The sequence below is a fragment of the Nicotiana tabacum genome, chromosome 20 (assembly GCF_000715075.1).
Source record: "Nicotiana tabacum cultivar K326 chromosome 20, ASM71507v2, whole genome shotgun sequence".
NCBI lineage: Eukaryota > Viridiplantae > Streptophyta > Magnoliopsida > Solanales > Solanaceae > Nicotiana > Nicotiana tabacum.
In genome coordinates this window covers 165,418,451-165,445,971 of record NC_134099.1, presented here as the reverse complement: position 1 = coordinate 165,445,971, position 27,521 = coordinate 165,418,451, and the positions used below count along the sequence as shown (strand labels likewise).

The 27,521-nt window shown below is 38.1% G+C and overlaps 1 protein-coding gene across 1 annotated transcript; it reads right to left on the bottom strand.

The window, feature by feature from the left end:
- Positions 1-382: 382 nt before the first annotated feature.
- On the bottom strand, positions 383-25,162 carry LOC107761494 (protein CHROMATIN REMODELING 5-like). Its single transcript, XM_016579710.2, is given in 32 exon segments — positions 383-1,029; positions 1,032-1,256; positions 1,482-1,575; positions 1,689-2,042; positions 3,782-3,963; positions 4,069-4,246; positions 4,330-4,485; positions 4,704-4,934; positions 5,029-5,109; positions 5,361-5,543; positions 5,726-5,812; positions 5,974-6,084; positions 6,221-6,463; positions 6,660-6,866; positions 7,326-7,389; positions 7,483-7,607; positions 7,724-7,817; positions 11,841-11,908; positions 12,020-12,211; positions 13,816-13,950; positions 14,034-14,121; positions 14,217-14,310; positions 14,570-14,633; positions 15,980-16,031; positions 16,282-16,385; positions 16,469-16,528; positions 17,720-17,803; positions 17,936-18,160; positions 18,801-19,244; positions 23,158-23,213; positions 23,550-24,290; positions 24,994-25,162. Coding segments are annotated over 31 exon segments (5,112 nt in total). The 5' UTR covers positions 24,190-24,290; positions 24,994-25,162; the 3' UTR covers positions 383-838.
- Between the last annotated feature and the right edge of the window lie 2,359 nt (positions 25,163-27,521).

Genomic DNA, 27,521 nt, shown 5'->3' with positions numbered 1-27,521 from the left:
AATGTAAATACATCGAATGATATTTGAACACTTACAGAAATAATAACGATGGCATCTAAGTACCTGATTATCGTTGATGACAGTTGCTCGTGACTTCATCAGCACTACAACTACTGAAAACCAATCTTGCTGAGTCCATACTAAGAAAAGAATCGATAGCAAAGTAGTGGAAAGTACACCAATGTTAATATTACCTGAATCAGTAACAAAATCAGGAGTTAAACAAAGACCCTCGACACAGTAAAGAATTTGAATGTGAGCTCTGCGGGCGACTATATCTTAAGTGAGTTGTACCTTACAGTAATGCAAGACAAAAATAATCTCTAAATGCAGAAAACAAGTGGACATAGAAAAAGGAACGAGTCAAGTGGAGTCACTGGTGTAAAGAATAATGTTGAGTTATTGAATAAGCAAAATTTGATAATGTACACTTTGCGAAAAGCATAATACATACAGACTGTGACATGCTGTCACAGATGATCTAGGGGAAATGCTCTTTCACTATCCACTATATACGTCAAAAACGAAAAAGACTGGGATTTTATCTATAATGGGAAGAAATGTGTGCCCTAGAAATTTTAATATATTCAAATCTTCATCTCCTTGATCTGGGAAAGGGCATCCGAGTTCACTCCTGGCTTCTAAATGATGCAGTCCTCTGGCTTCCAGTTGCTTCAGAAATAGCAGATGTGTGGCCAAGGAATCAGCAAAAAAATTGTATTCCCCATGGGCCAAAGTAATTCCAGATAAAGAAGTAGACTGAGGCAGCTAAAGCCACTGAGACAAAATTGAATGGCTTTCCCTGCAGGGGTACCATGGCAGTTTACGTCCAGTAGAACTATCTGGGACCGGACGAGAAACCTGGTCTTTGGGGAAGGCCAGACTGATGTGTTCTGTAAGGCCTACCATTACCCAACTGTTTGCTATCTGAAGGAGCTGCGCCAAGAATCCCTGAAGATGAGTTCGGTTCAGATAGGCGTGTCCCATTAGTCAAAGGTCTTTGCTGTTGGGGCTGAACTTGGGAATGACAGCTTCAGCTCTTTTCCTTCGTTTCCATGCTTCAAATTTTGCCACATCTAAACCTCGGGGTATAAACCCTGGCGTTGGATGCCCGGGTGCAGAACCATTAAATTGTGAAGGTCCTACCCTTGCTTCTACGTGTTGCTCCTGTTTAAGTTTAGAATAAATCTGACGGAGTTTCTCGCCAGACAAATTTGAGAATGTTGATACATAATTCCATAAACGCACTGTCATCCCTGTAGCAAAGATTTTAAATGAGCCTGTTAACTGAATGTGTTTAGGAGGAGAGAAATTAAGAGAGAAAGTATAGCCTCATTTGCACAATTGTATACTGTTTCATAACTAAGAGAAAAGGAACACCCAAGCACCCACACTCCATGTCAGGTAGAGAGATCTCAACAAGGGGCAGGAAGTTATAAACTATTAGCTTGTGCCAAATAATTAAAAAACAAGAGGCTTACTTTCTTGCTTATACGGTTCCTTCTCATATTCGATAACTATTTGATCAATCCTGCGACCAAGAAGTTGCAAGTAGTTCCGTATTTTGGCTAACACCTGGTGTGAAAGAGAAATTCAGACTCATTGAAAGCGAGAGAGCGAGAGAGAAATTCAGACCCATTGAAGGAGAGAGAAACAGAGAGAGAGAGAACTGATGTAATTAAATTAACCTTGTCCTTCGGGAGATCAGCACTAGTAGTCTGCAATCTTTGAAGACGCTTAAGCGTCTTTTCCTCATCTGCCATCACATCTTGGCACCATTCCATCCATTTCACCTCTTTAAACTGCTCATAAACTTCATCATTGTCTGACATTTCCCCTTCCTCTTTAACCAAAGGTTCAACCTTCTGGGCTTTTGAAGCTCTAACTTTACCTGCTTTAACATTTAATCCGGCTGAGCTTAGTTTACCATGTTTACCCTTTCCAAGAGGTGCTGTGATGCTGGGAAGGCTTTCCTTCTGCTTGTTGGAAGCTTTTCGGCCCACTTTTGAATTAATGCTCTTCCCACCAACAGCTGCAACTTCCTGGTGGCAAGACTAAAGTGAGTAAGTTATACAAGTAACTGCAAAGCTAAATTTCTTAGAATCAGTAGAGAACAAAGACAAAAAGATAAGTGAACCTCCACATCCTACAGCTGGACGAACATCTACAAACTAAGAAGAAGAAAAGTACAACCATAAACACAAGGAATTTCAAGAAGAGGCAACTCTATGCATCATTGCACTTGCTGGGGAAGCACATATCAAGTCAGTAGGAAGCAAATGATGACCTTACAGTTGAATAAGTCCAAGATATTGATACAGTTCACCATTGTAAAGATAGAAATCATGCCATGACTGATATAAAGCAGAAGAAGGTCCACACACGTGGATGAGTTCACTAATTTATGTCAGACTCCGCACACGACGAGACCAGAACATACCGATACGCATAGCTATATCTTATTTAAGGGCAAGAGAAGGGGAAGGGTAAAGGGGGCAGGTCATCTTTTTTTGGTACCCAGGGGAAGAATTCATCCTTGCCTTTGTGCTGTTTAGTACAGTTGGAGGAGCTGAACCAAGGGGGCTTTAATCTAGTGGTAAGAGCACAACGAGTGATTGGGCACACATCACGGATTCAAACTCTGCTGAAACAAAAGCTTGGTATTAAGTGAAGAAGGGCAGTGGTCAGCCCATTATCCACTGATTTTCGAACTATGCACCACTGACCTCAGGGATTTCTCGGTTATACCAAAAAAAAGGGTACAACTTAGGAGGTAAGGAATGTATGTAAACCAAACAGTTAAACTTTGAATGGACCAATGAAGCTAATGTGGAGGACTTGGAAAGCGCCTCCCCTTTAGTCCTAACTACACAATGAAAATGCACCATGCAGATCCACCCATCTTTTCCTCTATTATTAATCTTAAGCACAAATGTCTTCTTTTGCTTACTTTTTGGTATAACATGGACATGGTTTATGTTTAGAGTGTCTTCTGCCACGACAGATTTTTAGTTCTTTCCGTTCTCGGTAATGTAACTTTTTGGATGTACTTTCTCTACCTTTGCTGGTTCACATCAATAAAACACTTTACTGATTAATAAAAGCTGACACAAAGTAGTACTTTTACTGAAGTTATTACTGATTATATATTACACTGCTTAACCCATGAGATACGGTGAAGGGAGGGATCCCTTGTAAATTTGATCAAATGATTTCGCTTTTTTACTCCTAGAAGCATAGTAAATTTAACAGTCCAAATAAGACACTCTAATCCAGGTTGAATTCCTCCAATAATATTTTGGACACTGTGAATTTGTTTCCAAATATTCATTGACACAGCAAAACTCCACATGTCATTAGTACTTCCAGTAAAAGCACACAAGAAAATTTCAAGATACTACGATTAGCAGATAAATGTATTAGCCCCCCTTAGACCCATAAAAGTCTGCTAACTCATGCATCAGCGATTCCATGTAGCACTTACACAAGCCTTCTAAAAATGTAGTACATTCTCAGTTCTAAAGACCAAGATTTTGTGATTTGATCATTTATTTTCATGTATTTTCTGGCATCTCAACGTCTTTTTTGACTAGATAAATTGCTTCTTCTCAGAAGCAAGAAATATTATTTGTCTGATCCGTCTCAGTAGCAAAGTATAAAATGCTCTCGTCAGCGAGCACAACACCAAAAAGGAGAAAGAAGAATGATGCATAATAATGAAAAGATGGAAGTAACAAGCAATTTTCTTGAATATAGGGACTCAATAGTGAGTTTTCTATACCATTTGCAGAAGTTGAGAAGCTCTCTCCTTCAACTGCGGAGCTCTTGGCAAGAAAGTCTCATGATGTTGAAGTTCCACTGGAGCAATCTTCTTCATGAGGCCCAGTTTTTCATCTAACCGTATCTTTTCCCAATTGCCAAATCCGTGATAATGAATTCCCAAAAGCAGCCTGGCATCATCCTCTACCAAATAAAGGAGTTAAGGCGACCATGAGAATATTCCAAGATAGAAAGGGGAATGAAAACGGAACGAACAAGAGATGAACAACAAAAAAGGCTTCAACTTACTCTGGTTCCAGCCGCAACCTTTAGACCAAGTTGCAGGTTTTAGATAAGATAAAGCACGGAACTGTGAGACGGGATCCTCATACCGACAAATACGCTTTGCTAGGAGTTGAAGTTCCTCGACACGGCCCAGTAGTTCATCAGCCTTCACAGGAACACCAAAAAAATCTAAAAGTGGCCCCTGAAGGAGAAAGCATACGAAATGTCAGCTCAAGAGCGTCATTGCTCAATTCTCAAAAGTACGTTATGAACCAATATACAGACCTTTGGGTCAACAACTTCACCTTTAACTGCTTCTCTGCAACCATCAATTAATGAGTCAAAAAGCTCAACTTGAGCATCGGTTGGCGCCGCTTCAACTGCCCCACCAACCTCTGCTGATATTAAGCCAATTTGGCTATCATTCCCAAACTTCTTGACCTAAATTAATGAAAATAACAGATTAATGGTTCTGATATCTACACAATCAAATAATTGATCAAGACGAGATGTTACCACAAAGAAAGCACATACAGACGGAAAGAAAAGAAACTTAACCGCACAACTTAAGGAACAGAGGAACTATCTACTCCAACAAATACATTTTACAGGTAGAACAGAGACAAAATAAACATAAGCACATAATTAATAAACCCTACCGCACGGGAAAAACGAGTGGCGTCTCTCTTTGGCAAGTTCCCGTAAGACCATCCTCTCACTTGAGCGGTAGCACCATCGATTGCCGGAAGCGTGCAGCTAGAATCTCCCTTGCGACGTTTTGGGAACCTTTCCTGAGCATCAACACCCTTCTTTCTTTTATTAGTTTCTACCAGAGGGCTAGCTTCTGCATAACTCTTTATATTTCGAGCAGCTCGAGGAGCCAAAGACTCCTATTTAAAGAAAATATCACAAAATAAAAAAAAAATATCAGTATAAGAACCACTACAGAAATGCACACAGCGCTATGAAAGTAGAATTATATACTTCAGCTTGTCCAACAGCATCTGGCTTTATCCACCGACTCCAAAAAGATGCATCATCTTCAGCACCACAGAAATTGGCAACCTGCATACAGAAATTGTAGGACAAACACAGGTTATACAGGGAACAAAGAAGGAAAAAAAGGTGAAGTCTCAAGCAAGCCTGACCTCCAATCTAAGAGAAATAAACAAAACTTAGCAGGATGAAAGAACAAGAAAAAGAGAGAAAGGAAAAGCAAAAGAAAAGATGTGGCACATAAGTAGGAGAAATCCAAACAGAAGAATCAGAAAAAAGGAACAGCAAAAATGTCTGCCAGAAGGCAAATCTTTACTTGCCTTGAAAGCACTCAGTAACTCATTTCCTTCCTCTGCCTCAGCTGCTTTCTCTTCAACCTTTTCAGCCCGTTCAAGAATTTCATCAATATCCATACTAAGAAGCCTCTTCTTGCTATCTTCATCATTCTTGTCTTCCTTAAATAGTTCCTCAGCCCCAAACCTCAAGATTGCAGAGAGCTCATTCTACAAACACATCAGGCAAACAGCAATATATAAACTATCTAAAAGGTCAAATATGTTCTAACAGTCAACTTGCTAATCTAATTTTATCTTCACCATATTATTTGAGTTCCGTCTATATCATAACTAACAAAACTTAACATTAAGTCATCAGATATTTGTGACTCTACCACTGATATCCTCACCTTATCAAAGAGACTTCCTTTCTTGGTTTCTTTCTTCTCTAATTTACCCTCAGCATTCAGTTTCTGAATCACCAGATGGTCAAGAACCTGCAAGTAAAACATGACCAATAAAATCATCATACCACCAATAAATATAAAATGAAAAGGTTTAGACTTAACGAGACACACTTGATCTCTCAACAACATATTATGTAACATCAAAAAATAGGGCATTTCAAACATTCAAAAGCACCCATATCTTGTCATACCATCTTCTTCTTAGCCCGTTCCAGAATATCTTCCTCCACACTTTTACTTGTAACAAATCTGTAGATGTTGACAACTTCTTGCTGCCCTATCCTATGAGCTCTACTCATTGCCTATTAGGAGAAACAAAGATGATATAGCATAAAAGAGCATGTTAGACAAGGCAATTTTTTCACAAAATCCATATTTTGTTTTGGCTCATGGTAAACCTTTATTCAACACACACACAGATAACAAGTTTGTCCGAACCTGCAAGTCATTTTGGGGATTCCAATCGGAATCAAAAATGATGACTGTGTCTGCTGTTGCAAGATTTATACCCAATCCACCAGCTCGTGTCGAGAGAAGAAAACAGAAGTCTTCACTACCAGGTGCATTAAAGTGGTCCATAGCCTGATGACGTAACTCAGCCTTAGTACTACCATCAAGCCGCTGATATTGGAACCCTTTGATAGACAAATATTCTGCCAGTATATCCAGCATCCTAACCATCTGCAATCAGAAGATGATTGACAGAACTTACTCAGCTAGTTAAAAGCACAGGTGAACATCACCATGACTTAGGGTAAGCCTTGAACATGCCATCTACAACAGTTCCTACGGCTACATTATGCTTCTCCCTGAGAGTAATAAGATAAATGCTCTCTCTAGATTTAAAGGAAACCCATAGTGAAAAGTAGTTACCAACCTGAGAAAATATCAACACTCGGTGCTTCGTCTCATGCAATCTGTCCAGCAGCTTGTCGAGTATAACAAGCTTACCACTGCTGAGTATAATTCTTTCCAATTTTGTGCTGCCAAATGCATCCCCGCCATACCCATGGTCCGCACTTTCAAATAAAAATGGGTGATTGCAACATTTCTTCAACTCCACCACAATATTTAAAAGTGAAACCTAGAAAATTCACAAGACCAACATAAGCAAAATAATACGTAGTTCTTTATGTTGCATATCAAGAAAATAATCTGCAATGTAGACAACTACTTCAGTATGCATTATGCATAGGTCACAGAAGATATTATCGAACGTATAAGTAGAACTCACTGGAAGATCATGTAACTTCTCTTCCTATTTCTGCCATACTTGGTCATGAAAACTCATGTTTATGGAGAAATCATAAAAGAAAAAGTTCTGGTGTTTGGACCACATCAACCACTACCCAAGAAATCAAAGGTTTCAGTTGTTTATCTACAAATTGTGCAGGTAAACTCATGATGATCAATTTAAACGATCCCAGACAAGGTAAGTAGTTACAAAACTTTGAAGAAAAATATAAGAAAAGAATTAAGATAATACAGCAAGGAAAATGACCATTCCATATGAATAGAAGATTCATGAGACTCCTTTAACAACCTGATTCCCGCGGACACCTTTATTCAAATCATGAAAATTCCGTTCCAAGATCCATTTGTAATACCTACCAAATATAGCACATTGAAAATGAATGAATGAAGAAAACTAGGCACAATAACAATTTAAATTAAATATAAGTTAAGCCATTAGGCATTACTGTTTCTGAAGCGGTGACATCTCAACCCTAAGAATTCGTTCAATCTTAGGAGGAAGTGACTTCTCCACATCTTTTATGATCCTCCTGAGAATGTGAGGCCTCAATTCCTTGTGAAGATTTGCAAGCTACAACACAACATAATATCCCCTTAAAAGTTGTACGCCAATGCAAAGGTCACCAGACTATCAAAATTGCATCAACAGAGAAAAGACAACTAGGATAATAAAATTTCTAAAGATACCTCCATTTCATTAAACGAACTAAGATTCTTATAATTCTGAACAAAATCATCCTTGCTCTTGAACTTATCAGGATCAAGGAAGTGGAGTAAGGCCCTGCCAAGGTCATGAACAAATAGAAACATTAACCAACTTAAAGCATATATAACCTCACAAAAGATTCACAAAATGACAGATGTTTCATTCATTTATTTCTTTTTTGGGGGGTAAAAAATAGATATTCTCTCTTAACCAATATGCAGAGACAAAACGAACAGGCAGGAATAAGACATTGTAGATGGTACAGGTGAGAAAGATAAACTAGAAAAGAATTGAATGCATTTCTACACCAAAAGAAACAGAAAGAGACTATTTGGAGGTTACTCCTGATAGAAGGAGAGTACAATTCAGTATTCAAATTTTAAGCAAGCCAACAAAGTAGAAGAAGATTGAACGCAGTTCTACACCAAAAGAAACAGAAAGAGACAGGTTGGAGGTTACAGAATAAGCAGAAAAAAAAAGGTAGATTGATTAGCTACTGTTGACAGAAGGAGAATACCACCTCAATATTCAATTCTAAAACAAGCCAATAAAGTGCTTGTATGGATTTTCTTTTCCTTCTGTTTTTTGGAAAAAGGAGGGATGACTATTTCTTTTACAGAAAGGGTAAAAGTAAAAAGGACTTCTTTGACAGAGAAATGCAAGATTGGGCTTCCACCAACCAACATAGAAAAGAATGTTTATTTTGAGTAGTCATCAACAAAAATATTTATTCAAAAAAGAAAGAGCAAATATAAAAGTTTTGTCCTTTAAATGCTTAAAAGAACATCTTAATTTATAAAAGGAACACACAAGTACACCATGCGGCAAGTGAGACAACAAGGTGCTAAAGAATGTGAAATAATAACTTTGGAGATACTTGAAGCTGAAACAATTGAACATTCTCAGCATTCCATCTCTAATGCCTATCACATCCATTGCATAGAGGCAATACCATAAGCAGTCTTAAGAGGCTACTTGACACTTCTGACATTCTCTCCTCTTTTTTATTGCGGGGAAAGGGCAGTTTTGAGTTGATGCCCTGACTTCAGTGTTATACTATGCTTAAAAGATGAATTGTGGTAAGAGCGCAGCAAGTGGAGAACTGTGTCTAAATACCAGACAAAAGCCCGGTATTTAAGTGGAGAAGGGTAAAGGGCCGGGCCCATTATCCACCGAGTTTCGAAAGGTATGCCACTGGCCCTCGGGAATTTCTCGGTTATCAAAAAAAGATGAAGAACTGTGTCTAAATGCTAATGCCATTAGGTGGTAGACTGCAAGTAATGATCAGTTCAAGGAAGAGTATCTAAGTTTTGATGGATCGATGGATACTAGAGTAGCAGTTGCTGAAACAATGTAGGTAATACAGACTCGAATTTCAACCTGGTCTTCTCAAGAGCATTCAGCTAGGCACATTCTCTCAGCCTCTTGCTGTTCTGGTTCTGCTTATCCCAACCCAATCAAATAATAATAACCATTAAAAACAGCAGTACTGGATACTAGTAAGATACACGTAACGAAACGTTATCCTATGTGATTCAGGACAAATAAACTCTTGCTGGATAAAGAACTTCTAAAAATCAGAGTCGCAAGAAAACTCAGAGATTACAAACATTTATAAAACAACAACAACGACCCAGTAAAGTCCCACTAAGTGGGGTCTGGGGAGGGTAGTGGGTACGCAGACCTTACCCCTACCCCGATAGGGTAGAGAGGCTGTTCCCGATAGACCCTCGGGCTCAGAAAGATGGAAATAAAACAAGAAAAGACAATTCATCAGTATCGTCAACATAACCATAGAAATAGTGACAACATCCTAAAAACCATAAAATAGATGACATGCAATAACAATAACCAGCAACTAAGGTCCAGATCTATGGAAAACAGTAAAGGTAGTGTGGACTCTACATTAACCACAAGCCGTCTAAGACCAACCTACTCAAACTCGCTTCACCCCCGGAATGGAGAAGGAGAAGCTCGACTCTCACCCTAGCATACAACCCTAATGCTCGACCTCCAGACCTTCCTATCAAGGGCCATGTCCTAGGAAATCTGCAATCGTGTCATGTCCTGCCTGATCACCTCTCCCCAATACTTCTTAGGCCGTCCTCTACCTCTTCTCATACCCACCAAAGCCAACCGCTCACAGCTCCTCATCAGAGCATCCAGGCTTCTCCTCCGCACGTGCCCAAACAATCTGAGCCTCGCTTCTCGCATATTGTCTCATCCACAGGGGTCACGCGCACCTTCTCCCGAATATCTTCATTCTTAATCTTATCTATCCTAGTGTGTCCGCACATCTACCTCAACATCCTTATCTTAGCTACCTTCATCTTCTAGATATGAGAGTTCTTAACCGGCTAACACTATGCCCCATATAACATGGCCGGTCTAACCACCGCCCTATAAAACTTACCTTTGAGTATCGGTGGCACTTTCTTGTCACATAAGACTCCAGATGCTAGCCTCCATTTCGTCCACCCCACTCTTATGCGGTGAGTGACGTCCTCGTCGATCTCTCCATCCCCTTGAATAACCAACCCAAAGTACTTGAAACTACCTCTCTTGGGGATGACCTATGATCCAAGCCTCACGTCCATGCCTACTTCCCTCGACTCGGCGCTGAACTTGCACTCCAGATACTCTGTCTTAGTCCTGCTCAATTTGAAACCCTTAGACTCGAGAGTCAGTCTCCAAACCTCCAACCTCTCGTTAACACCGTCCCGCGTCTCATCAATCAAGACTGTCATCAGCGAATAACATACACCATGGCACTTCCCCTTGGATATGGTGTGTTAGTGCATCCATTACTAAGGCAAATAAGAACGGGTTAAGCGCAGATCCTTGGTGTAACCCCATAACAATCGGGAAATGCTCCGAGTTGCCTCCCACAGTCCTTACCCTAGTCTTAGCTCCATCATACACGTCCTTGATCGCTCTAAAAGAAGCTACCGGCACACCTTTTACCTCCAGACATCTCCATAGCACCTCCCTAGGAACCTTGTCATACGCTTTCTCCAAGTCAATAAACACCATGTGCAGATCTTTCTTCCGATCCCTGTACTATTCCACCAATCTCCTAATAAGGTGGATAGCTTCCGTAGTCGAGCGACCCGGCATGAACCCGAACTAGTTGTGAGATATAGACATTGTCTTCCTCACCCTCGCCTCCACCACTCTCTCCCAAACTTTCATGGTATGACTTAGCAACTTGATACCCCTATAGTTCTTACAACACTGAATATCTTTGTTCTTGTACAACGGAACCATTGTACTCCACCCCCACTCATCCGGCATCCTCTTTGTCCTGAAAATAACATTAAACAACCTAGTCAGCCACTCCAAGCCTGCTCTACCCACACACTTCCAGAACTCAATTGGAATTTCATCTGGCCCGGTCGCTCTGCCCCTACTCATTTTACGCATAGCCCCCACGACCTCCTCCAACTTAATACGCCTACAATACCCAAAGTCTCGGAGACTCTCCGAATGCCCCATATCCCCTAGCACTATATCTCGGTCCCCTTCCTCATTTAGAAGACCCTAAAAGTATGTCTGCCATCTCTGTACTCCCCCATCAAGACTCTACCGTCCTCGTCTTTGATGCACCTCACTTGATCCAGATCCCGAGCCTTCTCTCCCTCGCTTTAGCCAGCCGGAACAACTTCTTATCCCCGCCTTTTTCCCCCAATTCCTCGTACAGTCGGCCAAACGCTATATTCTTAGCCTCCTTTCGTGCTACCTTGTACCTCTCTCTATTCGCTCTCCTCTCCTCCTTGCTTGTGCTCCCTACCAACTTTATATACGCTTCCTTCTTCGCCTCCACTTTGCCTTGGACTACGTCATTCCACCACCAGTCGCCTTGGTGCCTGCCAAAGTGACCCTTCGATATCCCTAGCACCTCTCTCGCCACCTCCGTAACATTTATAATTGTACTGAAAAACTTGTTATATACTTAAGACTATTCTATTACCATCCCAACCAGATTAACAAGAAGATACTGCTCACAAACAACATTATATTCCACACAATGAATTAATCAATAAAACCTCAAAGTAAAATCAAATATAGAAATACAACATAAAAAGAAAAAGCTCCTACCATAGTTCTTCAACACTGTTCTGCAATGGAGTACCAGTGATGAGCAGCTTGTTTTTTGTGCTAAACTCCTAAAGATACAAAGTAAATCCAAAAAGCAAAGAGAGCAAATATTTGAGTGCACAGATATGCAAGTAACAGATACCTACTTGAAAGAAACTCAGCAGGAGAAGTTATCATACCAACAGCGTTGTATAAAGAGAAGCCTCACTATTCTTTAACCTATGTGCTTCATCAACCATTAGGTAATTCCACCTTATCTTTGAAAGCACTGCCTTGTCCTTCAATAGTACCTCATAAGTGGTAAGCAGCGCATCAAATTTGATAGTCCTGCCAGCTTTCTTATCATTGTAGAATTCATATTGTTGACAGACCTGCAGAGATCACAGGCAAATCAAATAATATAATTTTGATGAGCAACAGCAGAACATAACATCTATTCAACTAAACTAAGAAGTAATGAAGTATAAGAAGCACGGTGCAAGAAAACCATATAAAATGGAAGATTCTCCCACATTGCAGCATATAAAAAAATGAGAACAAATCAAGCGCACATTAAGTCAGTTATCATAAATGAGGAATGTCAAGATATCTGACAATAGCTTTTGGAGAGAAACACGGAGCAATCTCACAGTTAATTAAGGTTATTCAAGCTGCTACAAGCTATTGCAGAAACAAGCTGGTTGCCAGGATGCTGATTGGCCATGGAAAATTATTTGGAAATCACATGCTCCTTGTAAAGTGTCCTGTTTCGGGTGAGTTGCAGCTAGGAATGCTTGTTTGATGCAGGACAAACTTCAAAGAAGAGCATTACCCCTTTGCAGTAGATGTTTTTTTGGTGAAGGCTCTAAGGAATGAAATTGTCAGTTATTTCTCCATAGTCACCAAGTCTGGCTCATCTGGTCTTTGTTTATTTTATTTTTTTTGATTTTGCACCGGGTGTCCGAGTCTCTAAGAGCCCCGGCTAATCCCGGGGGTGCACAGGCCCTCGGCAAGGAGTTTCCCGCAAGTGCACCACGGTTAATTCAGGTTTTTACCCAGTCCGATGGCCCTCAGAAATTGTTTGCACCCCGTGGGTTTCGAACTTGAGTCCTTGAAAGGGAGCAAACCCCAAGGCTCAAGTCAATTGCCACCAGGCCAACCCCTGAGGGTTATTTGGTCTTTGTTTATTTTTCACCTCTTTGTAGTAATTTGGGCCATGCCAAGAGACGTTAGGAGTTTACTACAGAGTTGGCAGGGTCAGAGGGTAGATAAAAGAAGGAACGTGCTATGGAAGAGTGCTCATCTTTGCATTCTGTGGATGGTTTGGCTGGAAAGAAAGAAAAGATGTTTTGAGGGGAAGATAGATCACACTTCTTTTGTTAGGCCTATATGTCTACGGAACTTATACTTGTGGTGTAAGTTTCATATGATAGACAGTAAACAATTTATGGGTCCTGTAATCCGTAGTAACCTGCCATTCCCCTGCTTTATTGTACTTTTCCTGTACCTTCTTGGTACGGACTTCTAATGAATTTTACATTACCATATAAAAAAGGTGTTTATGCAAAAATACTCAACCACCAACCTAAGAGATAATTCAAGGAGCACAGACAAGATGTTTGTTACTGCATGCACTTGGTAGAGAGTCGAGCTTGTATAAGATCATCAACCTTTAGCATTTAGCTCTTATGTCAGGACTTGTTCCATCATCTAAATAAAATACAAATTACATCGAAAAAAGAATCCATATCCTTCTGTAGAAGGAGGCATACATCACACCCAACAAAAATAAGGACGTATAGACATGTAAACTAAGGATGAACAGAGAGTAGTAGTAAAATCACACATAAAATGTGCTTGAATATCATCAAATAACTTTCCTGGAAAAAGAATACAGATATCATTTCCATAGAGCCATTAAAGTTAACAACTATGTAATGAGATAATTACCTAATAAAACAAAATACATCGTGATTGCTGTATAACCCAGACTTACCTCACGACTTGCACGTGCTCCAACATAGACAATCACATTCACATCAGGCAGCCATTTCCTAAACTCCTTTGCCCAATTGGAGAGAGTTGATAATGGGACAACAACCAGAAATGGTCCATGAATTTGCTGAGCATTCTGCAGGGACAATATAACGACCATGTTTACCAAAGAAGAAGTAGCAATATTTTGTAGAGCATAAAACATAGAGAAGCCAGCACCTGTAGAAAACCGAGCATTGAAACTGACTGAACAGTTTTACCCAGACCCATTTCATCAGCTAATATAACATTAGTATCATTCCTCCAACTGTGCTGTGAAAAAGACATATCAGGAGGCCAAAACTAGTGGGGAGGAAACATATTGCATACATATATAACCAAACACGGAGCCAACTTCATTACCTGTTAACCAGAAAATTCAAGCCTTCAAGCTGATAATCTCGAAGTTTCCCACCCTTTAACCATTCAGGCTGCTCTTCAAGCTTCCTTAAACTTCCTAATAAGGTATCGGTTTTAAATTGACAATGACATCGACATTCAACAGGTAACAAGGAACACAATGAACTATATTGTAAAGAACACAGATGAGGTAGGAGAGGTTTGTTCCAATTTTGCCTTTAAGAATTTATCTGAGACTTGAGACAACAGAGAAAGAGATATAGAAGTATGAAATAACAAGTTGAATTTGGATACGGTTGACGTTAATGACAGACTAAGACTAGGTTAGACAGATGAAAAAAGAAAAGAAGTAATACCTCTGCTCTTTTTCCGCTGGAAATCCACTGATTTCCCTTGTACCATAGCGGCAGCCTCACGAGCCTGCAGTTTGTATAACGGTTAAAAATATTGAATTTAAAACATTGGAGAAGGAAGTACTCTCACCATGACCAAAACAAACTAGATCAAATACATATAAAAGATAACAAAGAAACCATGAAAATAAATAACCATTAAAAGGCAGATATGACATGAAGGCACTAAATTGACTTATCTAGAAAAGGAAAAAATGAATATGACCGGCAGCTTTTAGTTAATTATAAGAAAATGTGGTGGAAGAACAAAAGTTTGGAAAGTAACATACTATCAGGGATAGGATGCAAACAGAAAAGAAGTACATTACTCACTACCTTACAGAAGACTTCTATTCCTACACCCCAATTTCGATCACAATTTAAAGAAACAAGATCCCGATATCAGTTCTCAGGATGCCAATATTAAACTGTAATTTAGCAAATCAACCTTCTTGACCTTATCTTTGGTGAAGAAAATAGACCTCATGAGGTAAGAATTGTCCAAAGCCATAAGGAGACAACAGTCCTTTCCTCAACTGATGTGGCACACTCTAACACCCCCCCCCCCCGTACGGCCTGGACTAGACATCTGGAGCTGGACAGTATGACATGGGGACACAATATTGAATAAACCAAGAAAAAGGATGGGTTTGACTCAAAATACCATGATAAGAAAGGGGAACTTGGCCTAACCCAATCCTAAAAGCTAGATCAAGAGGTGAGAAATGTCCAAGACCAAAAACTCAAAAAGAAACTACAGCTTCAACCTATGTGGAATGCTCTAACACATACACCCACCACCACTCCAAAATGTGGAAAACATGGGGGGTCCAACAATGGAAAACACAAGTAGAAAAATGGGTGTGTCTCGTATATCATGAAAAGAAATGAACGGTCCAACTCAACCCAAAAGTTAGCTCACGAGGTAAGGATTTCCCAAGACTCTATAAGGAGACAACAGTTCAACAGCCCATTCACTTGACCCTCTAACAAAGACAATCTAACTGGTCACTTATCAGAATATAAAAGTACCTTACCTGTTATTGGGAGACCAAACTTTCCTATGTGATCTTCTCCATAAATAAAATTGGTGACATGCTGATTTCAGTCATCAGATAATTTAAAGCAGCAAATACTGCATGCTAAAGTTTCTCAAACACTTCTCCAGAAACAATAGGTATCCAAATTTGTTCAATCATTGGTTTCATACTATACGCTAACAGTAAACTATATAAGATGATATACATTAATCATATCAACACATTACAGCATTACTTGAGGAAATGAAGGAACTATTCAGTAATACTGCAAAACAGGAGACTGATGAAAGAGTGATATGAAATAACCATAAAGCATATGCTACCGAATTGCTACCTTGTACTCATCGATGGCATCTTGAGCAAAAGCAATATCAACATCCTTCTCCCTGAGATAACATGAAGGAGACCCACTAAGCACTTGCAGTTTATACAGCTAAAACTAAAACAAAATATGTTCTGCAGATAAAACAAATAACAAACAATCCAAGGCAGGGAGAGGTGAGAAAGGAAAGAAGTACACACAGTTAATAAACCATTCTTCTCCAGGTGGACCTCAAGAAACATTACTCATGAACAAATCAACTGGCAGGTCAAAAAAACAAATAGAATGACACAAGTGCACAAAAATCTGCTTACCAAGTTGCTTCGGCATAAGATAGCCCTTTCCATTTAACTAAATACTCCGGCACCACGTTACCATAACCATCTTTGCTGATTCTGTCTGCGATAACTCTCTCAACCTAAGGATGAATTGACCAAAATGAACATTAAGAGCTGTGTGAACTGTGCATTGAGGCGATAGAGGTCTCTAGAAACAACAAACCTGGCTGTTCTGTTTGATGATATCCAAGTCCATTTCCTTGCTCACATCATTTACCTCGATCTAATGGACAACGGGAAAATGGGCCATAAGAGAGGATGTTGTAAATAAGTAAAACAAATCCTGCAGCTAACTATAAAATATCAACAGCAATAAAGCAGCAGTTGTTTCTCTCAGTATCCTCCCGCAGTTGATGGACGAATGTAATTACTTCCATTAGAATCAAATATTTTCGGATCCAGTTAAATCTGTTTGAAGCAAGCCAAACTTTGGGGGATGGGGGTGTTTAAAGAAAACACCTATACAGTTAAACTACAAGGAGCTCCATCAACAGTTATGGAAACGTAACTTTTCCAGCCCATCTGAAATTTGGTCCGCTCGTACTAATCACTACTTATGCCAAGGATGAAATAAATCTCCAATCCAGTTAAATCTCTTTGAAGCAAGCCAAACTTTGGGGGATGGGGGTGTTTAAAGAAAACACCTATACAGTTAAACTACAAGGAGCTCCATCAACAGTTATGGAAACGTAACTTTTCCAGCCCATCTGAAATTTGGTCCGCTCGTACTAATCACTACTTATGCCAAGGATGAAATAAATCTCCACTATTGAAGCAGAGTAATAGAAGATATTCCTTTCAAGTGAATACTCAAATTCCACTTTGGGTTTGCCAAAAATATGTAAAGATATATGATGTTATTTAAATTCTGTATTCCCATGGCAAAAAATAAATGTGTGTGTGTGTGTGAGAGAGAGAGAGAGAGAGTCCAGCAGCTAAGATTCTAGTATTACTGTGGACCCAAATAATTTTCAATTTTCCCAAAGTCCCACAGGTGCTTTGAGTTGCTTCATTTTAAGAGGAAAATATGTGGCTTCTTTAAACCCCCCCCCCCCCCAAAAAAAAAAAAAACCCAGAAATAAAATTAAAAGAGAACCAAAACGTATGGCTCCATGAGTAAATCAGTGATTCCTCTTTCTCATATACCAGAAATTTCGAATGGTCTAACAAGTCAGCTTCTCATTTCATATTAGTTGAAAAGCCGAGAACAATGCAAAAATCATTCACAAGTCGAATCTTCATATAACTCCATTCCCTTATGACAAAACTTGGGTTAAAAGCATTTCCACTAAACAACCACAGACACTTGAGAAACTAAAAAAGCCCATGCTGGTCAAGTCCTTTATACAATACAAAGAATTTAATCAATTTATCTCAAAGATTCTGAGAAATAGTGTATAAAATTCTCACTCACCTCCTCACGGGATACAGTCTTCCGATACTTCACATCCTCCATGACCCTTTTGGTGTAATTCAATACCTTCTTAAACCCACTAAGCTGCACGAGCATGAAAAAAATCAAGATAAAACTGAAATTAATCACTTTAATATAATGCTATCGAAACAGAATATTTAGCCAATCATAAGAAATGCAGCAACATAAGTCAATTGCAGATCTAGAAAAGCTTACATGTTGTAGCTCAACAAACGACTTCCATTGACAATGCAAATGAGATTGGCCTTTCCATTTTATTAAGAACTCCATCTCATTCCAATCTGGTTCAGAGTCATACAAATGACTTAACAACATAGGATCAGCTGATTTGTTATTCCTTCTAGCTTCTTCAGCCATGCCCTTTGGCTGATGCCACAGGACTTTCTCAATTGAGTCACCATCTTCCTCTTCAATTTCTTCCTGTTGCAGGAAATAATTTAGTTAAACATATCACTCAGGGCTAGAAAAGACAAAAAGGCCATGAAAACACTTGCTGATGTAATATAATAAGCAAACATATTAAAAGCCAAATACACAAAGCACTAGCAATTTCACCAGGCACTTTTTTTTGGGTTGGCAGCGTACCAGCCTCGAACTCTTGACCTAGTGGCATGAAGAGGACTCTCTCAACCACTATGAACCAGGCACTTTTTCTTGATGAAGTAAGAAGTTTCATTTCATTAAAGGCATCAAGAAGATGCTGACAGATACATAAGCGATTACAAAACGGTACAGTTAGCTCCAGTACAAATATGCTAGGCTATGGTCAGGAGCTAACAAAATCTAAATACTGAAATGCAAATTTGCAACCATCAAGAAAGTACTTTTTTTCTTTTGATGAAAAGGTAAAGAAGCAATTTCACCAGGCACATGCCTTTTGTATAAAGGGCAAATGGCACATGCATTATCATGTGGAAACGATCATTGACGTAGATCGCACATAAAGAAATTTCCGTAAAAAGTGAGAAAAGATAAGATTCAAGCTAAAGACATTCAGCAGAAGAAGTCCAAAGAGCAGATACACAGAAAAACATAGTATGGATGGGACTCATGACAACACCTTTTGGCTCTTCTTTTTCTTGCTCTCATCAATTTCTTCACTTTCGTCACTCTCAGCGTATGATACTTTCCGAATCGATCGACGACTCGAAGTTCGGAGTTCATTATTCCTCCCAGATACACTTGCCGCAGTAGATCTACCACCATTTTTCGGGCGGAGATTTGCAACTCTTCTAGGTTTACTTCCAAAATCCTCATCACTCTCATTTTCAGAATCATGTTCTGATGATTCTTCCTCTTCAAATGATGTTCTACCCCTTTTTCGTCGAGCAGATGTAGCAAGAGACCTAATTTCTCTGGTAGATTTTACACTATGCCCGCCCCTATTCTTTTGCTTGCCCTGAGGTTTTCTGAAATATTCTTCATCTTCATCAGAGATGCCCACATCATCATCATCACTGTTTAACTCATCAGACTCTCCGCCCTCCCAGTCTTCATCCTTTTCCTGCAGGGGTAAAAGCAAATTACCAGGTCATTTGACGAGTCCAATAATATATATATAAGCATGAGACAAAAAATTCCAAAAAAAAAAAAGAAAACGTGGAAACAAAATCACTATGTCACTTGACTCCGAACTTACAGCAAGGCGACAAGAAACTGAACAAATGAAAAGTGAGAAACATTTCTGCACTAGCTGAGCTTAGAGAACAATAACATTCTTTTTAATCAGTTGCTAAGAGGACAACAATACCAATATACAGTTCATTCCACCACACATAAAGAACCGAAAGTTTTAAGGTTTTCTATTTTCTGGTATATTTCTTGTATACGGCACATTTATGCCCTTTCTTTAATGAAATTATTACTTTATCAAAGAATTAAAGAACCGAAGTGTTGTAACTTCCAGCACATCCTTAAGGTACTTTTGTTTAATAAATTAACACTTACCAAAAAGAATCTAAAGAACTTAAAGCTTTTCAATAGCTTGGTCCAGAGTTTGCTTAAACAGACTTGACTACAAGGTAAACTGTTTCAGCAAGTACAAAATTGATTGAAGTGGCTAGCACGGTATTTCAAATACTTGATTTCGTTTACCAACCAAAAAAACTATTATTACAACCCAAGGAGACCCAAATGCTAAAGACTTTCCTTAAAATATCATCCAAGGTGTCACTTCAGAAATAGCACTTTTTCTTTTAATGACCGCATACAGTGTGTAGAGTGTATACACGGAGCTAGTCCAGCCATCTACTGTTTTATTAACAAACTGTGGATTTAAAGAACAGAACAATTTAGGTTACATAGAGGAACAACATAGATCTACTTTCTCCTATCTGTTTTTTTTTCCTTCTTAATTCAACTTCCACCCCCTTCCAATTTGTGTGTATGTGTTGCATAGGTCTAATTTGTGCCTGAACCTTATTAGTTACAAATTGAACACAGCTAGGGTCCTAATAGATCATGATGAAGCACAGTTAATTAGTTGCTAATAGTTCCCTCTATATCACATTGGGGAATGCGAGCGCTTCATCGCTTAAAGCGAGAAGGGAAGCGAAGCGATGGGTAGTTCGCTTCAGATGACCGAGGCGAAGCGGCTTAATGAAGCAAGCACTTTCTCCACAGTGAATCATGTGCAGCAACTGAAGCGAGGGAGGCGTGCACTTCTTATTTTTATTTTAAAAGGTGGACTGTTTAGTTTTTTAAAAAAGAAATAACCGACCACTATCGAAATATTTCTCAACCTTGGTGCGACTTTCTTCTGCGAGTTATGACTACGGCTGGGACATTTCTATTGCTCTTCTTCGTCAAGCTCCAGGTATGGCTTCTTTCTTTTTCTTCTTCTCTCTTCTTCTTCTCCTTCCATTTGTCTCTTCTTCGTTTCTCACTCTGTGATATCGCTGCTGCTGCGATTTTTTTCTTTTCTTCTTATCTTATTCTTTCGCTTCTTCAGCTTTTATTTTATTAATTTGTTTGTCTTTTTGTTATACTTTGTTGATTTAAATTAACTTTTACTTATTCTTTCTTTTTATTAGTTTATTTATTTGTTTTCTTCTCTCTGTTTTTTTTCATGTGCTCTACTGTTTTGTTCACTTTTTAAATTAAATTGAATTTTTAGATTATTCTATTTCGTTTTTTCAGTTTGTTGACTTAATTGAATTTATTTATTTATTTTTCTTCATTTGCTCTTGGGTTTATTTTGTTTTTTTTAAATGTGCGAGATGTGCGAGCGCTTTGCTTCACGCTTTAACCAATTCAGGACCTTCTCACTTTTTGTCGCTTCGCACTCTAAAGAACACTGCTAGATATGAAAAAAGTTGGTTTTGTAACCCAAAAAAAAAACTAGTTAAAAGGGACAAGAATAAGGAGCAATGTATAAATGTGAGATAGTCAATATGAATGAAAGGCTGCATGAAGCATCAAATAAGCAAGAAAATCTCCACAAAAGAACACACAACTCACATCACCATTCTTCAAAAATGTTATTAGAAGTAAAGGGTGGTGTTTAATACAGCCCACATACGTGATATTATTGTTACAACTTACATATTACTCCTACTTATGCAAAGAATGGGAAGAAAGTCCTCTTTACCATTTTCGCAACTTTTCCAAGAACAAATACAGGGATTTACTATCCTTCCAGATCTTCCCAATATAGCACAGTCAACTCACTATCTTGACTTCTCAAATGATACTAACCAACAACGCTAAAAAAAACTAATTAGATTGCAGGATTCAATAATCAAGTTAGATGAAAGTAATAACAAGTAGAAAATTTAGCACTCAAGGATGTGGACTACTAGTCAATGAGGTGGGTAAAAACTATGGGAGACCACATTTCTTTCCATCTGCGGAAGCCTAGGAGGGCAGAGTTGCCAGTATGGTGCTGGTGGGAGGTAGCAGGTACCACGTGCAATAGTCAAAGTATGCTAGATTGCCCTGGACACAACCGTTTTCAAAAACAACTCCCTCCGTGTCAAAAAGATTGTCTTAGTTTGAAATGGCACAAACTTTGATAAAGAAGGGAAGACTTTTAAGATATGTGGTCTTAAATAAGCCATAGCATTTTTGTGGCTGTAAAGATTTTGAATTTGTAGTCTGGAACCTGCCATAACATTGTTGTGGCTATAAATGCTTCCTACAACAACAACAACAACAACAACAACAACAACAACAAAGTATAATCCCACTTAGTGGGGTCTGGGGAGGGTAGTGTGTACGCAGACCTTACCCCTACCCTAGGGTAGAGAGACTGTTTCCAAATATACCCCAACATCCTTCCCTCCAAGAACTTCCCACCTTGCTCTTGGGGAGACTCGAACTCACAACCTCTCGGTTGGAAAATAAATGCTTCTTATTAAGAAAATATTGAAAGGTGCCAATCTTTTTGGAGACTAATAAGGAAATAGTGCCAATTTTTTTGAAACAGAGGGAGTAGTAGAAAACTTATAATGATTCTGATTTTACTACTCTCAGGTACGGTTAAGGTCATACAAACATAAATGATTATTGGACAAGTACTAGATAAAGCATAAGATACTGTTTTCGGCTCTTTTCGAGGAAAAAAGACCTAACATACAAGCTCACCCTATCACAAGATACAAGCTTGCCTTAGCATATCTAGGTGAAATAAATAGATTACTGCCGTTGCATTTTCATTTTATCGAGTCCCAAATCTCAAGTTAACATCACCGCAAAAGGCTCTAATTTCTCTTAACATCAGATTCAACAGGATGATAAATCTTAACTTCTGCAGTTTCATATGAAGACCAAACTAGGGAGTTACAGCATGGAAAACAACCATCAGAATCAAGTGTGCTATTTTAACATGATTTCCTCCAACTCTCCTAATTAATCATCCCATATGATACTACTTAGTCCTCACATATATTGTAATATTACTACTTGGTCCTTACATATACTGTAAATGACCAGTACTATCACTGCAACTACACTTGTTGCCATAGCAACTGACAAGGTCCTTATTGCTACAAAATTTTGCTGCATATCAATAAATTTCATCTGAAAACATCTCAAATCTTCAGTACCTCCATCTCCATTTTCATGCAATACAAAGCGTACAGAACCCTAATTTAGATCATAATACTCAATGGAATTATACTAACAATTTCACCCCATCAATATATCAGATACATTATACACATGATTACGTACAAGAATTTTCAAATATTATAATTCGGATAATAGGTCCATTTCAGCACAAAAAAAATCAGATAATAGGCAACAAACACTACATGAATGATAAGAACCAAAATGTTCCTACTGCAAAATATTCAAAAAGTGGACATGCTAAAAGGTATGTCAAATGCCGGCAACTACTATAGAAAAATCACAACATTCACCACATCACATCAGTAATAGCATACGAATTATGAACAACACTATGCATAAGAACACACCTTAATGCCCCTTCCACGACCTGTGCTACCATAGTCAGGATCATCGGGATCATCTTCTGCAAATAGTAGGAAAACAATTAACAAAAAGGTAATGGTGAAAGTCAACTGTGAAGCACACAATTGTATTCCAATAACAACTTCTTGACCACACACTAGCAAGAAACGAGAAGAGGTTGAAAGAGCCGATCTACTAAATGGGTAATTAATTAGTTTTATTCTAATTCTCCCCCTTATTCCCCAATCACATTAACAATTCATTATGGAAGATGAAAGAATTGCAAACCACGCTATTCCCATCACGTTCTATCTAGAAAATTCATCATTCACTCAACGCACATGTAAGACCGAATATGTTAGGAGACGATACAGATGCTCAAAATAATAGAATGTACCATCTTCACTATCATCATCGTCATAATCAGCATACTCGCCGCCGTACTGATCTTTTGAAGCTTTTGACTTCCGACTTGCATACTTGTTGGCGGCAATAGACCTTGACTGCGGCTTTGAACTATACCCGCTTGAAGGATTAGCAGCTCTGTAATGTAACGAGTCACTCTGATCATCGCCGTCTTGTTCATAATATTCATCAGATAACATCTCATCCGCAGGGACACTTCGACTCTTCCCCATTTCTTTCTGCCTTCCTTCATCTTCCGACTCTAGCTGATCTTCCCTACCATCAGATACCTCATCTGATTCTTCCTCGTTCTTATATTCTGATCCACTCTTTGATTCCTCTCCAGAAGCTGACCTACCCGAGGGGCCAATCGGTTGACAATCCTTCCAAAACCCAGAACCCCATTTCCCAGCCAAATTAACTCTTCTTTCAGGCGGCACCTGATCCCCTACCGTCGCTTCCACTTCTACACCAACTTCATCTTGTAACTGACCATTATCATCATTTTCACTCAAACTACCTTCCACTTCCTCGTTTCCTACATCCTGATGTATACCCTGCATACTCTGTTCCCCCGGGCTTTTCTCATCCAATGTAACTGTTTCATTCGAATAATTCCTATAAAAAGCCATACCCTTTCTTCACATTAAAATTTCAGTTTGCTCTTATTTTCCCGAAAAGGTAACTCTTTTGAAGATGTATTACTGCCAGTTCTCTTCCCTCCAAAAAACCTCTGAAGCAGGAAAAGTAAATTGTATTACTGTCGCATTTCTCAACGAAAGGGAATTAAAATCACTAGACGATATAGTGAAATAAACAATATTCATTTTGAGAGGAAGTAAGAGCGCTGTGAATTCAAATTCAAATTCAAATTCAAATTCAAATACTCAATTGCTTAAATCAACAAAAAAATGATCCATAACGTCGTAAAAGTCAATGAAAACATAAAACACAGTGTTTAACACTAAAAACAATGGATCGGTTACTACTAAGTGAAGCCCAAAACAAATCGATACAAAAACCTCCCCTATCCATTTTACTAGCCCTAAAACAAGCCCAAAAAACTAAATCTACGACCCACAAAACCCTAATTCCGCTCCAATCCATTAACCAAAACAATACTATACAGAACACATACGCTTATAGCATAGATTGATTTAAAAACTCAAAACTCAGCATATAAAGCAATAAAAACGCAAATATAGACGGAGTCGTTTTTAAAAAAAGTACAGTAATCGGACTCTCACCGGAAACTTACGTTACCGGTGAACGAGAGCCCGCCGGCGGCGGAAAAAAGGTTGAAGGTGTTACGGCGACGTTTTAGTGGAATTTTTTTGAATGTGTTAAAGGGATGTTATTCTAATTTGCGCCTAAGGTTAAGGTTAACACAATCGATTAAAATCGAAACGATGAAGAAGAAGGTGAATCGGATTTACCGGCGTGGTTTTTTTGATGAATTTTGATAGCTTTTTTTTTAGAGAGAGAAAGAGAGAGATGTGGGTGTTGTAGAGAGAGAAAGAGAGGAAAAAATGCAAAATTTCCTCAGGGGAAAATATTGAGAGTAATTCTTCTCTTTTCCTTTCTTTTCTTTATCTTTGTTTGTATGTATGTAGTAAGGTGATTAGTGATATATAATGTGTATTAACATTTGATTTTATAGAGAGAGAAAAAAAAAAGGGATGAGAGAGAAAATTAATACTATTGACAATAATTCTAATACCTACCAATAGGTACAAGCATTTAACCATATAGTGCAATATTTTTTTTATAATAGTTGCGTTCGATTTTACCGTGTGTTATTTCTTTCTCTTAGATCATTTTTTTTCATGGGTTTTACAATACCGTATTTCTTTTTATTATTATTGTGCCTGTGCTTTTTTAAGACGAGGTGTATTGAAAACAGTTTCTCAACCCCACAAAGGTAGAGGTAAGGTCTGAGTATACTGTATTTTCCTTGGACCCCACAATATGAGATTATGTTGGGTATGTTAATGTTGTAATAGTTGTGTTCGTCCAGCTTAAGTGTATCTCGATTATTCTAGTGCATGTTATCTCTCGACTCCCACATATGAACGAAAATTGTGTATTAATTTGAATTTCATATAGTAATATTTAGCGAATTGGGTAAAAAATCCTTTTACATTAAATTGATAAAGAAAATAATGTACTTATCAAATGGACAAGGAAAGTCTGATCGGATGATATACAAAACAATACTAAGATTCTAATGCATAATATTATAATGCGATTTGAATTGTGATTTTCGGCCATGAATTGTTTAATTAGAGACATAAATTGATAAAGTTAAGTGTTATTTATAAGCAAATATTGATAAAGTTAAGTCATTATAGTTTCAAGAATTATTTTCTAAAAACAAATCTATGCTTACATAAAATTAGGAAGTTGAATGATTTATCACTTGCCAATTGCAATAGTAATGTACAAACGTTAAACCATGTAGTACAATACTCATATAGCACCCTTAGTCTAGCAAAAAGGAAAGGACTACTTGCAGAACAAGGCTGAGGGTATTTAAGCAATTATACTTTGCCTTTTTCCTTTTTCCTTTTTCCTTTTTATGTGTATAAGTAGTAAAGAGTGAAAGATGTATGTGACATGAATGGCTAGTTTGAGAATTAACAAACTACATTTTCCCAATTATGGCATTATACTTTTTATCTTTTTTTAAAAAAAATCCAATTGGTTTAGTCCATTTTACTAGTTGGTACTAGTAATAGATAAATATCACACGATAGCAAATTTATATTTCCATACAACAACAACAATAATAATATATCCATATATTCTCATAAGTGGGGTTGGGGGACGATAATATGTACGCATACTTTTCTTTTACCTTATGTAGTTAGAGAAATTGTTTTCGATAGACCATCGGCTCAGGTAATCACAGTATCAGCAGTAAAATGGCAGCCTCGTGCACAGGGTATCCCGTATTCATGCATGGTCCCGGCACCCCTAAAGGTGTGATATAAACAATCTACCCTAATACAAGTATTAGCGGTTACTTCCACGGCTTGAATCCGTGACTTACGGATCACACGGAAACAACTTTATTGTTGCTCCAAGACTCCCCTTCTTTTAAATTCATATTCATATGCCAAAAGAAAATTGTCATACTTGTATATATTTTTAAATAAACAATTTTTACATAATTTTTGTTACCAAATTAAGGTACAACAATTGAGACATAAAATTAATTATTTATAACAAAAATTCTAACTTGTGATTTTATTTACCAAAATGCCGTTAAATGCAATAAAAGTGCCGCCATTTTTTAAAAAAACTAACTTTTGTATTTTTCTTAAATTTTATTAATGAAAGCGTCACTATTTCTAAATTTTTCTATTTTTGTATTTTCTAAATTTTAATTATCAAAGTAACGCTAAATAAAACAAAAGAGCTTCTATTTCTATTTTTTTCTACTTTTGTATTGGCAAAATGGCCTCCTGACCACTTAAACTTGTATCTGATTGTCATGCCAGTAAATAAACTTTCAAAATTCACACATGAACACTTCAACCTAAGCATAAGTGAACTAATAAACACCTCCGGTCGTTGACTCAATCTATGTGGCATCAGTTATTCCTAGTCGGTTGTTGTTCGTGTAAGTCACGTATGCACTAGCGTGAATGAGTTTTTTAATGTCCAACGGTAATAAACCGAAAGGCCCATCGTTTTATAAGGCTTCTTCTTCCTATGTTTGCCTACAACCTCCATTATTGACGAATACAAGATCTGTAGCACATCTTCTCTTCAAATTTTTCTATAGATTCAAGTCAATTTTTTTTCTTCTCTAGGTTGATATTTTATTCTTTAGGCCAAGAATGCAATGGAAATCGTGTATTTTATCGTTGTGGAATTGACATTGTTGTGTGTATAACCTGGAAGCCCACCAATCCTGGTAGAAAGGTCTTAGGATGCTCAAAGTATGGTACAAGCAGTT